Source organism: Perna viridis, chromosome 14 (assembly GCF_037379345.1).
Source record: "Perna viridis isolate PV_CMFRI_1.1 ecotype Kerala chromosome 14, ASM3737934v1, whole genome shotgun sequence".
In the NCBI taxonomy this organism is placed as follows: Eukaryota; Metazoa; Mollusca; class Bivalvia; order Mytilida; family Mytilidae; genus Perna; species Perna viridis.
In genome coordinates, this window is record NC_142458.1 from 11,876,341 (window position 1) to 11,892,957 (window position 16,617).

Below are 16,617 nucleotides of genomic sequence, written 5' to 3' on the forward strand. Positions count from 1 at the left end.
CTGAGTGATTTAAGGATGATTGTCGCAGCTCTGTTTAAGAATAGCAAGGATTTAATAGGGTTGTGAAATTTTAAGATCTTTCATGCTAGAACAATACATGTATATGAAGAAAAATTTGATGGGTCTGTGTACTTGTTTTTGAGATATAAACATTTAAAATTTTGGCAGGAAAAGGATTTCTCTTGATTTTCTATAGGTTTTGTCTTAGTAAGATTTTTCTATTAAAAACCATGAAATGATAACAAAGATTTCGTAAAAACTTCCCATATAGCATTTTCAGTGTGTAAATTATGAAAGAAAAGGGGAGGTCACTGAGCAAAATATGTTAATGCTATGAAATGGATAAAGCCAGAGGAGTCTGAAAATCTGACAAAATTGACTGAAGATGAGTAGCAAACATTCTTATATAGTTCTCTATGTAGAAAAGTAATCAAAGGAACAAAAATCAAGCGGAAATCAAATGAATATAATCCAAGGAGTAGACAGGGAAAACACATGCAACAAAAAACATGAAATAATCAAAATAGCACGTACAAAGAAACAAAAATGAGCAACTTAGATTCCACTAATAACTGGGAGCATGGACCAGGTGCACCTGTAGGGAAAGTGTCCTCTGCTTTTCTAGAAATCTTCCCAACATTCTACCCGTCTCTTTACTGTATTAAGACAGAACACCTGTGTGGTCTGTGGGACACTGTTGAAAATTACAAGTGTTTGAATAGCTGTCAATTATGATCATCTTGTCACAATTTACCCAATAAATGGGTGGCATATAGTCATACCGTGAGCTAGCGTAATAAAGATCCAGCTTTAAGCCTGTAAAGCAGTGTCTGTTTGATTGGTCAGTTGTTCTCGTCTTGAAATGCATGAAACATCTGCCATAGGCATTAAACCATAGTCAATTTATCAATAAAAGAATGATACAGTACCTAAATTTTTTAGCCTCACTTGAAGGGTAAACTTTTTTTGTGTTTTATCTGATGATAAAAATAATTGATATTTTCTTCAGTGTAGCAGAAATGGCTAAGTTAATGTTCAGTTTCATTGTTAGATTTTCTGCAAATATTGAATTTCAAGTCTGATTTGTCAAAACTTGAGTTATCAGTCAAGTTGAAGGAATTGAAGTTTTTGTGCTGTATTTTTTGAAAGTGAAAATAATGAATTTTCTGTTTTTAGACAGGCAGCCTCATACTTTGTCAGTTTTTAAGACTGATATTCAGGCACTAAACTGTTAAGTAGTTTAATATTAAAGGCCTCTAACTTATCATGGCATGCTGTTGTCTGTCCATCTATACACAGGTTGCTGGGAACTCAAGAATTTTATAGGTTTAATTGTATTTTTTGTTTACTGGAATGATACACTCTTCAGTTTTTTCATCATTTTCAAGTTTTATCAATCACTGTCTAAAATTTGTTATTGTCAAATCAATTTATATAAAACTTTTATTGATGTTAATGAAAATATGTCTGTTTTTTTTAGGTACAAGGACTTCATCCTGAGGACAGTCAGAAAACTAAATCTGACAGCATCGATAAACATTTTTATACACAACAAGAGCTCAATAATCTGCTACCTAATAATGTGAGTAAAGACGGAAAGCAAAATAAAGGGTATTGGCAGATCCAAGGAAAATCCTTGTTATACTAAAAAAGTGAAAAATTGCTGGAGTACTCTTCCTCTCTTAGACGATTTGTGCAGCCCCCTTTTTGGAATTTCTGTATCTGCAACTGAGATGGTAGGAGGAGGGTGGAGATGTAGTATAAATTTAATTGAATATAAAGGGGATAGGGTGAAAACTGTAGCTAAAAGTCTAAATAACATCTTTATAAACAGTACTTAACCGATCTGCATAAGTAAGACAAATTGATGACACTAACTGATTGATCTGTGATTGAACGGTGATCACTGACCGATGACTGGATTCATGCTAAAGAAAATGACCAGTGATTGGTCTGTACAAATTTTGATTATTTTGGTAAAACAAACCTAATTGTTTTGTTACTTTTTCTCTTGTTTTAAAATTGAAGCATCAATTATTTTTTTCTACATAGTATGAAAGAAACAAAATGAAATGTACCAATTGTGTGTTTCTAAACTTATGTAATGTTAATATTATGAAAAAAAAAGAGAAGAAAAACTCAGTCTATAACATACATCGTCTGCTCAGTTTTTTTTTCAGGTTTTTTTGTGTGGGCCAGAATTTATGAAAAAAATGGACTGACAAAAAAGAAACTTTGAATAGCCCAAATTTTGACTTTTGGTGTATTTATTTGGAGAAAAGGGCAAAGGAGAGGTGAACATCAAAATGCAATTCTTTATTTTGTAGAGACGAGGCTATAAAAGAAACTTTGATAAAGGTGTCCCACTTTGGGAAAAAGGAATAGTTCCATATGTAATATATAACATGTGTAAGTACCAATTAGTTGAAACAGTATGCCTATTTTTTTACTGAACTTTTATGGTATACTGCTGTAAATTTGTCTGTCCTTTTCTCTTGTCTCAGGCAGTATTGTTGGTACATATTATTATACCATTTTGATTTATAGTGTTACTGATTTCAGTTCAAATCTAGCCAGGCATCTCGGTGTTTTAAGTAGCACTCCATCTAAGAATCATACAAAATGTGATTCATGGGTAAAAAGCCTACATATTTTTATTTTTGATATTTTGTTTGAATTGCCATTGAAAACAGAAACTAACATTCAGTTTTTCATATAACCTGTGTTCTTATGATATAAAATTTACATAGAATGCACTGTAGATTCCAAAATTAAGGGAGATAACTCTGTAAATGACACTCAAATACAATAGAATCTATTAGATTTTCAATGTTGATTATCTCCTAAGAGCAGACAGATTTGAATGAATAATTACACTTTGCATAATACAGACCCATAAAAGACCCATAAAACCAATTAATTACAAAAATAAAAATATGTAGTCTTTGTAGGGTGCATCACATTTTTCAGATTTTGCATGATTCTTACTATGACAGCATCATAAGTACCTCTCTACGTAGAAATATGTCCTACATTATACCAATGTGTCTTACATTATTACAAGAGAACACATGTACCATCATGTGGACACTGTCATTCAAGTTTGAATATCTGTCAATTATCATAAAGCTATTGTAACTTGAAAGACCTAGGGTAAGGGACATAACTCTTGAAATCATTGATATGTTTGAATAATGTTCAATTCCACCAACGACTTTCAAACTTTCCTTTGAATCAGAATGAAATCAGTTCAAGTTACTTTGATGCTTACATGAGATTGATGTAAAATGGTGAAAACAAACATTCCAATGATTTGTAAGAGTTGTGTCCCTTACCCTAGGTCTACCTCCTTAAGAAATCACACAGTTGTTGTAAGGTAATAAAGCAGGACACATTGGTACTCTCCTTGAAATGTTCACGTTTCTCATTTTTATCATTCATGCATGGTTTATCGTGCATTTACACATCATTTGTGTGTTTGTTTAAACACATGATAGAAGTTTTTATGTGAATGTATGCTGAGAGCGTTTGTTGAAATGCATGATAGAAGCATTTCTTTTGGTACATTCATTTTTCCTTTATTCCGATGTTATTTATATATTTTTTGAGGTTGCTATTATTATTTATTATCGTTAATTGCACGAATGCACCCTTTCTCAAAGTTGAATGTTGGTTTTGGATTAACCGCGAAGTTAAAAAGAGAAATAAATTAAATAGAAAGGATTGAAATTCATTGCAAAATGGGAGATAACTCTTTAGTTCGAGCAAAAATTTTGTTGCATTGTTAGGGAAATTTAAAATCATTTTCTTTGCTATCAAAACAAACTTTATACTATTTTACATACATATGGTAGATACATTACATTGGAACAAAAAGTTAGTGTAATAAGATTTACCCTTTGCTACTTATATCATAGAATCTTCCTGATTTTTACATGGACAGCCTCTTAATTGTTAACAGAACAAGCATGGACTCTTTTAAGTAATTAGTTAAAATGCTTAGTAACACATAATTGACTATAGAATGAATAATGCAGTATAAATAATGGTATTTTTCTCTTAAGGGTCTTTGCTGGTCTCATTTTGGAATTTTTGTCAGATTTTTGGGATCATTGGGTTTTATCCAACTAAATGCCATATATTGTTTTTGTTCATTGTCCCTACATGTACGTTTTCTTTTTTCTCATATAATTATACACATCTTTGTGATCCATGTGATGAAATATTTTCAAATCTTTGTTTTTTTCCATAATTTAAAAGAAGATTTAAAGGTGCTAATGCTTAGTCAAGAAAAAATCAAGAGGATTCTTCTTTTCCTGTCAAATTTTTAACTCCTTATATTTCAAAAACAAGATCATTGACCATTTTTTATTTGATATTTTTATTTTCAAGACAAATCAAAACCATAGTTTAGGAAGCTGTTTATTTCGAATTTGTGCAGCAAACATCATTAAAGGGTAGTCCTAGTTTATCATCTTTGTACAGTAAACCTGTTTAAAGCTGAATCTCTTTTGAAGTGTGTTATTAGTTTGGTTTAAACAGATGGTCAGTTTACACAGGTTTCAAGTAGTACTCAAGCTAAGAATCATGCAAAATGTTTGAAAAGGGCTGTAAGAAGTGCCTAGCTTGGCAGGTTTTTGGTTTATTCAGGGTATGGTTTAGACAGGATTTTGGTTTATTCAGGGTTCAGTTTAGACAGGTTTTACTGTATATTTTTGATATATTTTTAGCTCAATCATCCATCAATGTAATCAACACCGCTATTCAACAAATCAATGACAACACGTGTGTCAAATGGATTCAGAAGGACTCTGTTACTGAAACTTTAAGCCACAGCAAAGTTGTCTATTTCATAGCTGAAAGGTAGGTTATATGATAATAGACTTATTTTGATTTCTTTGAAAATTCAAGCAAAGGGAAGTAACTATTGAACCCAACAGACTGGTTTACTGTCCAATTGGAGCAATGCACAATAGTAGACTTCAAATTCAAATATTTGATTTATTCATGAAGCTGCAGTCAGAACTTTTTTTCTATTTGTTTTTCAATAGTCATAATTTAAGTGCAAGTTTTTGTAAGAAATAGGGAAAATAGTAAAAATTAGAAACATGCATGTCAAAACCCCACCAATCTGGCAATATAATTTCACTCAAGGATTTTCTATTTGAAAGGACCATTATTTGATCTCTGCATCACTGAATTTGCTCATAATTTTTTTCAATAGAATGTTAGAGAAATGAGGTTTTTAGCTAACCTGGCCAAAGGTCATGTGAGCTATTGCCATCACTTAGCGTCTGTCGTTGTCCTTAACAATTTTTCCAAACTTTTTAAAAATTTCAGAGTGTGTAAGTATTGAATGTGACAAAAATACCACTGAATTTTCCAATTCCTATTTTTTTTAACACCACAGGCCCTGAACCAATCTGTGCATCTATATTACAATCCATCATGTACCAATGCTCTGTTCTGTTACTGATCTTTCAAGCCGATCCTGAACTGGTAATCGCTTTGGATTACATCAAATGACCGCTGATTGGTTGATATATTTAACGGATTGGTTTCATTGTTTCTGTTTTTCAGTTTTACACACATTTACTAAATGGTAAAAACCAAAACATAAATTTAAGTGCTTTTCTTGTACATATTTTTTTTTAATGAATAAAAAATGTGGAATTCAATATTTAAATTCAACGAAAAAATATTTAATTCCAGGTTGGTCTGCAATCAGATCAGTCACCTGTCAATGGTTATCGATCTGTCAGTGATCATTCAATCAGTTGTCATCGATTTGTTAAATTGTTGCGCAGATCAATTAAGTAGGGTTTTTAAGTCCCCTCGTTATAGTTTTATTTCCTTTCTGGAATTTCTGATGTTGAACCAATAGAAATTGAAAGACCAATCTGCATCAAATTGTTTACTTCTGGATGCTTCTTTTCAGTGCAAAATCTTCTGTTTCATACTTTTCTTAACATTTTATCATGTATAACTAAGTATTTGTGATTTTTTTATTGGTAATTTTACACAAAAAATGATTTGCTTTTAATACTTAATTCAACACTCCATAAATGGAAAATCTCTATGCTAGCGAATAGTAGACTAGGACTTATTCTCATGAAAAAAATGGAGTCAAGTGACAAGTCCTACATGTATCCTATTTTTAGACCAGTGTCTGGTTTATTCAGGTCATACAGTATATAAACTGATCCGTGCAACAAAAATTGCGATCTGTCATTGGTCAATGATCAGTTTCTGGTCAGTCATCGATCCATCAAACCGATTCATAAAAGCAGTGATTGCATCACGTGACCACAGAGTGGTCACTGTATTTTACAGTTTTTATTGTTTTCTTTGTGAATTTTACACATATTTACATAATTGTGATAGATTTAAACATCAATTCATACTTTATTTTACATTTCTTTTATTTCAAACAGATCTTGCATAATTTTACCTAACAAAACTGCGATCAGATCGTTCACCAGTTATCAGTTATCGATCCATCAAATCGTTGCGTGGATCAGTTCAAGGACTGTAATTTTTTTAAACTCACATGAATGTGTTCAAAGACAGAATTTAGGTTTATTTAGACAGGTTTCGTTGTTTTTTTGGTTGACATGCATTGATAGTATTTTGGTCAAAACTTTTTTTACTGTTTGATCTTCTGAAATTTCCTATAATTTGTTTATAACAAAGTGTAGGTGTAATATGAGAGGTACATCTTCTATTCCACTTTGGAGGTTTTGAAAGGAGAAGTTCCAGAGGTTCATAAAAAGGGAGTAAATGGTATTATTTGCTAATTTTTCCAAGTTTTGCACAACATTAACAATACTTTTTCAGTAAAATGAGGAAAATTGGGTCCATCACAGTTCAAAGTATTTCTAGTTTAAAAGAGAGGAGATGTTGGAATGTTACTTTTTCTAATATTGCTTGTCCAAAAGTCAGTTACTATAGACATCATATTCTTCTCATTATTATCAAATAACAAGTTATATAGTAAGTATTTATTTCAAACAATGATTGGTTGTTAGGAGGATGTTTGGATATGGGTGAGAAAATGGGGGTGTGTGTTCTCTAACAATATGGTAGAGATGATTCATGGTGTAGAAAAACAGTACCTTTTTTGTTCTACATTTGTAGCGATATTCCTTTCTGTATACAGACCTTCATTATTTAGTAAACATGATACATTCACCACCAAATAAATTGAATCAAAGAAAATTAAACCAAGAAAGATAACTCTTGCAAATTGCCGATTTTATACAAACCTACATATTTTTTATGAATACCTGTATGATTTTTATAAAGACTGATACTTAAGGCGGTAGACCTAGGATAAGGGTCATAACTCATGAAATCAGTGATATGTTTGTATCACATTCAATTTCACAAAAGCCTTTCAAGCTTTCCCTTGAAACAGATTGACATTAGTCCAAGTTACTTTGATGCTAAGACACATGATTGATTTAAAATGGTGTATAAAAACATTCTAATGATTTGTAATTAAGCTGTGTGTCCCTTACCCTAGACTTATTTTCTTAAGTGTGGTTTAGGATGTTAGTAAACTATTAATATATTGTATTTTCATTTTGGTGTATGCATGTATTTGGTATTTTCTAATGATTAGGAGATTCAAGGCTTCAAGTTTAGCTGTGGTTGCCAATGTTTTTCAAATATATTTTTTTTAGCGGCTGTTGGTCCTATGTAGGCATGGTCTTGACCAAACAATACCTTAGTCTTCAGGAGCCAGGATGTGTTTCGGTATGTATTGACTTCTTATATTATAATCAATTCTTTAAGGTAACTCATTAAAGTGAAATCAATAGAACCAGGATTTAACAGAGGTATACGTAGACAAAATTGGAAAGGAAAACTGTTATAGTAAACAAATTAGTTCTCATCGTGCACTGACAACACATCACAGCTTGATGAGATCTGTCTTAACTAACAGCTATTCAAAGATTCAAAGAGTAATCAAGGGAACTTGAAGGTTATAGCGGTAATCAAAAGAATGTAATCCAGGGACAAAGATCAGACATGGAAAACAGACATACACAACAAAGAACATAAAATAACTAAAATCATACTTACAAAGTAACAAAAGCAAATGAGCAACTCTGACTCCACTAAAAACTGGGAGCATGGACCAGGTGCACTGGTAGGGTAAGTGTCCTCTGCTTTTCTACAAACACCCGCCGAGTTGCTCATAAAAAGTCAAGTATGGGGTGGTCAAAAGAGGAAAGGAAAACTATGACACGTTGAAAAATCAGTTTTCATAGTGCAGATGGATACACCGTAACAATCCACGAGTTCATGATGACGACCATAAAACTTCTGTAGTGATGACTTCAATCTTGTAGCAACAGAACCCTGTTCCAGAAGCCTATTTGATAGAATTCTAACGCAATACAAAAAGTCTGCATAGTTTCGGCAAGCTCTGGCATAATGTATGGGTTGTGATATATGCAGGTGCTAAAGGGAATTTGCCACAGATGAAAGGAAAGTCGACAATTCTGAATGAGAAGTCATCATGTTTGTTGTAAAGTTTGGTCCATAGTTTTTCTTTACCGTTGATTTCTAAGTGTAGGTCAAGATATGAGGCTGACTTCACTGTGTCTGTAGTATCCTTTATCTCAAGTTCTTTGGGGTAGATGCGATGTATCAAATCCCTAAAATTAGGATTGTTTTAAGATAATACGTCATCTATATAGCGGAAACTGAAATTAAAGGATCTAGTTAAACAATATTCTTTTTTCGGATCAGATCAGCGATAAAATCAGCCTCATAAGAGTGAAGGAAAAGGTCAGCAAGTAGAGGAGCACACTTTTTTCCCATTGGAATGCCGACTATTTGTTGAAAAACAATTAAAGCCAAATATAATATATTTATTTTTCTATCTTTGATGAAAAAACAAAGAGTTAGAAATACAGGTAATTTATATATTGAATCAATTGTAAACCCACATGTGAGTGTGACCATTGACTTGTATAATCTTTGCAGATTTGGTTTTTATTTTATACCGTGTTTGGTTTCACACTCATTTCATTTCAAAATAAAACAAAATAAAAATTATATTTTAAAAAATGCTTATCCTATGGCCCCTACAAAACTTTAGGGGATTGATCGGAAAAACAAATTTTTTTTTGTAGCCTGATGAGGTTAAACTGTACCTTTAAAGTAGAACAAAACTGAATTTACTTTTCAGGTTTCAACATCTGTCCATGAAATGCTTCATGCAATGGGAGGACATCATGAACAATCTCGTTCAGATCGTGACGAGTACGTCACAATAAATTTTTCCAATGTTAATGGTGGTACAGGCAATTATAACATGAAGAAATTAAACACCCACGATAATAACCCATATGATGCTGAATCTTCCATGCAGTATAGTTTATACGTAAGTAAAACAAATTGATAATACACAGCCAAATGTGCCACATATGATAATCATATGGTGCTCGATTCGTATGATAATCATGTGGTAATCATATGACAATCATGTGATATTGAACATATGCTAATACTAAATTTAAATACTGTAAGCACTTTCAGAATGTATTAACATGTCCTTCACTGCTGACCGTACAAAATGAATTTAAACAGGTACTTTCCAATTCACAATGCCTAATGATTACATAAATAGTTACAAAATATGCCAATTTGAAGAACAAACTACTAAGAAATTGAAATGGAAAAAGAACATTTGTAGTATATCTTACGAGGCACGGAGCTCTACAATTGGATTTCAAGACTTTCGCAATTCAATTTTGGGGCCCCACATTTTAATTTTTTGGATCTCTAAATTCATTTTTAGGAGCTCCTTAAAAAATATGTATGTGGTTCTTGAAATTAAATTTTTTAGGTCCAAATATTGAAATGTGGCAGCCCTGAAATTGAATTGTGGAAGTCCTTAAAAAATCAAGGAGGTCTAAAAATTGAATTATGGAGGTCCATAGATATTTAAGGCGCTCCTGAAATTGAAATGTGAAGGTACTGAAATCAAATTGTGGAGCTCCATAAATATTTAAGGACCTTTTTAAATAATGATAATTTCTACTAATTACACTTTTCACAACATATGGTTAAACCTTTCTCAGTGACAACTTGTTTTAAAAGACAATGATTTATAATATCCCTATGTTATGTTTTTATATGAATTATCCTGTATAACACCTGTTTTATGTGACCATGATTTTACCATCCTTTGAAGTTTATTTTTGACAGGTTTTACTGTATTTTTCTAAGGAGTATTTTATTTTGTTCACATCTATCAGGTTTGCATATTTTGACATTTGAATTTTTCAAATATAAATTATGTGAATAATTTGCAGGATTTTACTCCTACTAAAGGTGTTGGTCATGAACACTGACTAACAAAGGGAATGAATAATATTGATAGGGAGATCGTACATATTGAAATTTCTTCAGTTCTATGTGATTGTACAGTCATTTCTGTCTAAGTCATTAACCCAATTCGGGTTAAAAAATTCAGTTTAAGGAGGTAGACCTAGAGTAAGGGACACAACTTTTAGAAATCATTGGAACGTTTTTACAGGCTTTCAGATTATACAGGGTTTTGTTTAGACAGATTACAACGTGTTTTGTTCTGAATGTAGATCTTCTCTGTTTCCTGTTCAACTTAAGACCATTTATTCTACTATTTTTGTATATCTAATTTTTTTGCGGGTTCATTTTTATTAGCAAAATTTTTTAGCCATTTCCTTAGAAAATATATTTTGTGTTTTATTTTCAGGCCTTTTCTACAAATGGCCAAAAAACAATAACTTTCAAAGATCAGCGTTTGGAATTTTTGGCTGACTCAGCTGATGGTTTGGAATTCTACGATATAGCTGATACAACGGCAGCATACGGCTGCACAGGTAAATTGTTTATAAATTTTATACCCCTGCTTCAAAGGAGAAAGGGGTGGGGGGGGGTATACTGTTTTACCCTTGTCTGTGTTTTTATGTTACCCTGTGTCCATGTTTTATGTGTTTCCAAAACACTTTTTTCCACAACAGCTTTCTTAGGCACTAGTATCACTTCGATTTTGATACATTCTTCCTGTAGCTATGCCATACGGTGGATACGTTGGTGACCAGAAATTTCGTTACGTTTTTTTCTCAGGAACTACCGATCACATTAATTTCAACTTGTCTGATTTTTCTCTTTTTTTTTTGTCATTACCAAATTTATTAGATCGTAAAATTAGTTAAGGATGATACTTTTGTTTTTTAAAATGTTATACAGGGATGATTTTCTTCCATGGTTTAGCCGGTTTCCGCCATTTCAAATCGGGATGTTTCTGTTATGATTCTTTTTTTTATTGTATGCTTCTGATTTTGCCAATTTCTGCTTTCTTTGTTGACCTCGTAAAATCATCCCTGGTTATATCACATATAATGATGATTTTCAGCAGATATCGTTTGTCTCCCCTTGATTAAGTAGATTTCTGAAGGATTTGTCTTGATAATTAATTGAAACTTTATCTGATAAAAGTTTTAATTTTCTTCTTGACTGTCCTGAGTCAGCCATCTAAAAAAGGAAGTTCATCAAGTGATAGGTTTTTTACAGGTTTTTTACAAGGCCTAATCTAGACATTAGTAACAATGAGAAGTTTTAGTAAATTCAGTTTGAAAAATAACAATATTTACATTTTTGACTATGTAATCCATCACAAAAACTTCTCACTGTCAAAGACAAATGGGAGAAGTGAGCACAAACAAGGAGAAGGTTTTACTCATTTCTCCCTCTAGAATAGGTCCTGTTTAGTCAATCTGTCAGTCACAGTGTTCCGAAGACTTTGTGGCATCCTTTTCCCAAACAAACATGTCTAGCCGTGTCAATTCAATGTTTTGCGGCGCAACTTTGAACATCGCCACTTTGAATGTGTACACACACAATCCAACAAATCAATAACTGTCAAAAGTGGAAGTAGGTCACGGAAGAATTTATTTCTCATCTGAAAAACATGTTAAATAACGGAAATTGTTGTTTAATTTTGAATATTTATGTTATGTTTATGACTCGTTTAAAAGTAAAAGTTAAATGTTACAATATTTTGTCAAATAATGTTCATCTCTCAGAACTACTTTTTGTGGCAGGTTTTCAATGAAATGCAAATGCTTGGGGCCCACGACAGGGTCCTACTTTTGAATTAAATACTCTTAACAACACAAAACCATCAAAATTGACTTGTTGCAGGATAAACACAATTTTAGTGTATTACAGAAAATATATAGAAAGTATTTGCATTCGGCTCGACAGAGCCTTGCAGTTACTTCCCCTCCCTTAGCCTCATACAAATACTTTCTATATTTTTCTGTAATACACTAATATTTTATATCAAATATAATCGTTGTGCACACAGTAATGCATTGAATCAAAATGTTTACAGAAAATGATCCCCTCACAAATCATGTGGTTTTAGTGTCACTTAAGCGCAAGTATTTGTAAGAATCAGGCAAAATAGGTAAATCAGAAACATGCATGTCAAATCCCCACCGATCTGACAATATGATATCACTCAAGGTTACTTTTTCTGTTTGAAAAGACCATCATTTGATCTCTACACCACTGGATTTGCCCAGAATGTTAAAAAATGAGGTATTTGACAGAGTTATCTACCCTTGAAATGTTCATTTTTCAGTGCTTTTCAATGAAATTTTAACTCAATTTACCAATATGATATGGAAAATCTTGTCTGTTTTCCTTGATTCTGATGATGCAAATAGTCAAATTAAACTTTCAAAATGATGGATTTTTTCATGCCATGTTTCATATACTGCCTGATTCTTACAGGGACTGACACTTAACTGAATTGCAGTACACAAGCATTTAGGCTAATGTGAACATGTAAATCATGAAATTCTGGATCGGTTCAGGTACTGTAGGAACAGATATGCTCTAAAAAAGATGACAGACTTCACAGATATGGACCAAAAAGATGTCATAAAGCCTCTTCTCCAGTATCTCTTTAATTATCTGTTCAATAATATTTTGAATTTTTTTTCTTTTTCAGACCATTGTACTACTAAACCCAGTTGTGAGAACGGTGGTTTTGTCAACTTTAAATGTGAATGTGTGTGTCCTAATTCCCTTACTGGTTCCCTGTGTGAAACACCTGTCAGTACAGGTAAGATATATATCCTGATCATAATCAGGAGGTTCAGGAAGTTACAACACCCCCTCCTTTTAAGAGAAAGTATTAAGTGCTGTTATAAGGCAGGAAAATTTTATTTAAGGAATTTTCAATACAAATAACTGTAATTAAAATTAGTACAAATGTATAAATCCTCTTCTGTATCCCTTAAAAAATAGTGTCTACGGTATTTGACTGGTTTAACTCTCCTCAATTTAAGAGACATGGGCTACTTTTGAAGTACTGTAAATTTATAAATTTTCCTTTTTGAAGTTTTGTATTTAAGTAGCAGTCTTTGTAAGAATCATGCAAATTCCGTAAAATGTGATACACCTGAAAAAAAAGGCTACATATTTTTGTTTTTGGTATTAAGTTGCTTTATAGGTCTATATGATGAAATGTATAATTATTCATTCCAATTTGTCTACTCTAAGGAAATAATCCACATAAAAAATTCAATAGTTTCTTTTGTTTTTAAGTGTCATTTTCAGAGTTATTCCCTTAATTTTGAATTTGACAGTGCATTCTATATAATTTTTATCTCCTAAGAGCACTGGTTATATGAAGAGCCACACGTTAATTTCTGTTAGCTATAACATTTTAAACAAAATATCAAAGTTAAAAATAGGTAGGCTTTCCAGACATTTGCATGATTCTTATCTGGAGTGCTACTTTAGTTTTTATTATGCATGTAAAAGTGGAACAGTGCCAACTGTTTATAAAAATTACCAAATTAAGCAAATGATAAAGCCATTACTAAATTCATTACTGGCTTGTGCACTGTTTTCTTTCAACAGGAAACTGTGGTGGTATCGTTAATGTCGGCCTCCAGGAAACGCAATACATAGAATCACCAAACTTTAGTTCTGGTGGAAACTACCCCTATGGTCTGGATTGCACCTGGCTGATTAAGGTATAATATAATTATCAAGTGTCAGGCAGGGTCTGTTGTCTGGATTGTACCTGGCTGATGAAGGTATAATGTAATTATCAAGTGTCAGGCAGGGTCTGGTGTCTGGATTGTACCTGGCTGATGAAGGTATAATGTAATTATCAAGTGTCAGGCAGGGTCTGGTGTCTGGATTGTACCTGGCTGATTATGGTATAATGTAATTATCAAGTGTCGGACAGGGTCTAGTGTCTTTATTTAACATTTTCTCACTATCACCATTTGTGCCTGTACAATATTTCAATTTTAATTTTTGTAGAGGATGCCTTTTGCAAAATTTAAGAAGAGTTATACCTGTTACTGGTGCAGGCTTCGACACTAATAGTGGTTTGGTAGTCTTGTGCCTACCTTATATGAGAAAGGACAACATTGCAATTTAAAATTTGTAGTCCTACGAGCATTTAGTTCTTAAAGTTTTATTAGTCCTAAGGAGAGGACCACAAAACAATTTTGAGGACCACTAAATTTATCTATCAAATAGTCCTGTGGGCTACCTAGAGAGAAATGTCAAGTGTCAAACCCCTTTCTGTTTAGTTTTAGTTACAGAAATTATCCAGTGATTATGGCTTGTTTAATATCACTGCAGAAGTTTATGGTCATCATCATGAACTCTTGGATCGTTATGTGTATCTATCTGCGCCATGAAAACTTATTTATTCAACTTATCATAGTTTTCCTTTCCTCTTTTGTCTATCCAGGACTTGACTTTTTATGAGCAACTCAACAGGTGTTTCTAGAAAAGTAGAGGACGCTTACCCTACCGGTGCAATTGGTCCATGCTCCCAGTTTTTAGTGGAGTCTGAGTTGCTCATTTGCTTTTGTTACTTTGTATGTATGATTTTAGTTACTTTATGTTCTTTGTTGTGTATGGCTGTTTTCCATGTCTTGTCATTATTACTGGATTACATTCTTTTGATTACCACTATAACCTTGGTTCCCTTGATTACATTTTCCCCAGTGTCATTAAAGGTACATGACAATTCAATTTTTCATCAAAACATTGCTAGTATGGAAAGCTGTTAGGCCGAAAAAAAATGTTGTGTTTCAGATCACCTCTCTAAATTTTTGTAGGATTGGTAAGTAGGGATTTAAAAAAAACATTTTAACTTTTTTTTAAATTTTGAAATGAAATAAGTATGACACCAAACTCAGAATACAATAAAAACCAAATCTACAAAGATAAACATATAATAGACTATGTTAATAGCCTAGAGCACATTAGTGTGTGTTTTCAATAACTCTTTGTTCTTCCATCCAGGATAGAAAAAAAAATTTTCTATGAGTTAATTAGCAGGATTTTTATTTTATTTTTTTCAAATTCACAAAACTTTTGGGTGGTGGGTCTGAAGGAGTGTTAGTAGGGTGACCCGAAACATCATTTTTTTTCAGACCTAAATAACTATAACTTAAGACACATGACATTGAAAAAAAATCCCTTCTTGACTCAGCTAGGATAACAGTGTATCTTGTGTTTAATCTTTATAAAAAGAAATGGGGAGATTCAACATATAATTTTATTGCATTCTTGAAGTTAAGTATTTCATTCACTGTAAAAATCTGGCTCAACATGTCAGACTAGTAATAAATGAAATTTTTGCCAAAGGATATTAAATCTTAATAAATCAGTCAATCAATAAATGAAATTTTTGTAGGGAGTACCAGGTAATCGTATAAGAGCATCAGTACAGTCAATGGATGTTACCTCAAGCAATGTTTGTAACCATTGGATTGAGTACAGGTATAATTTGCTTGGACAGAGGGGACCAACGTAAGTATTATAGTATATACTGTTAGTCATCTTATTTTCATGAGAGATTTCTTATACTTTTTGTTTGAAAGTGGGAGGTGTATATTTACCATGCTGTCTGTCTGTCTGTTCACCCATTCTGCAACTCTTCTAAAACTGTTGAATGTAATTCTATGAAACTTGTACACGTAATTTTTCCGAAGATTCCTTTGTTCATTTATTTGCTTAATAATTATGATTAATTTTTGGGGTTTCCTTATGCAGAACTTGGGGGGGGGGACACAAAAATCTTTGTTAGACACATTTTTATGTGTGCTTATAAATTTTCATATTCATAAGGGGGTTGCCAGGACCCCCTAAATTATGTTAGAAAAAAAAATAGGTAAAACTGTTTTGTAACAAATCTATTACGATGTCATAAAATGTAAGGAGAATGGATATGGTGAATATGTCAGCGACAACAACCTTACTGAAATGAAAAATGCCAGCTCAAGGCCATCCATGGGTCATCAATGAATGAGGAGGTAACCCTCACACAACAGGGGAGGCTGCATCTGGCCTCAAAACAACATTACACAAAGGTACAGTGAAATAGTTGCCTCTATATACTTCACAAAGTAAACTGAAAGGGAAAACAAAACATAGAGGCCAGAATTTCTTGACTTGGGACAGGCACAAATAACGCAGTACTTTGGCATGATTACAACCCCTCCCCCTTTTAAAACTGGCCACTGTTGAAAACTAATACACAATTAAATGTACCTAAATATCAATTCAAAA

General features: G+C 32.6%; 1 protein-coding gene across 5 annotated transcripts in view; it reads left to right on the plus strand.

The window, feature by feature from the left end:
* Positions 1-16,617, plus strand: part of LOC148598209 (MAM and LDL-receptor class A domain-containing protein 1-like) — a 79,843-nt gene that overhangs the window by 15,981 nt on the left and 47,245 nt on the right. For all 5 annotated transcript variants that reach the window (XM_088561918.1, XM_088561915.1, XM_088561919.1 and 2 more), the window contains 9 exons: positions 1,481-1,582; positions 2,328-2,409; positions 4,731-4,863; positions 7,686-7,758; positions 9,203-9,397; positions 10,754-10,880; positions 13,022-13,135; positions 13,939-14,054; positions 15,743-15,858. In XM_088561918.1, the coding sequence (XP_088418044.1) occupies positions 1,481-1,582; positions 2,328-2,409; positions 4,731-4,863; positions 7,686-7,758; positions 9,203-9,397; positions 10,754-10,880; positions 13,022-13,135; positions 13,939-14,054; positions 15,743-15,858 (1,058 nt within the window). The remainder of the gene's footprint in view (positions 1-1,480; positions 1,583-2,327; positions 2,410-4,730; positions 4,864-7,685; positions 7,759-9,202; positions 9,398-10,753; positions 10,881-13,021; positions 13,136-13,938; positions 14,055-15,742; positions 15,859-16,617) is intronic.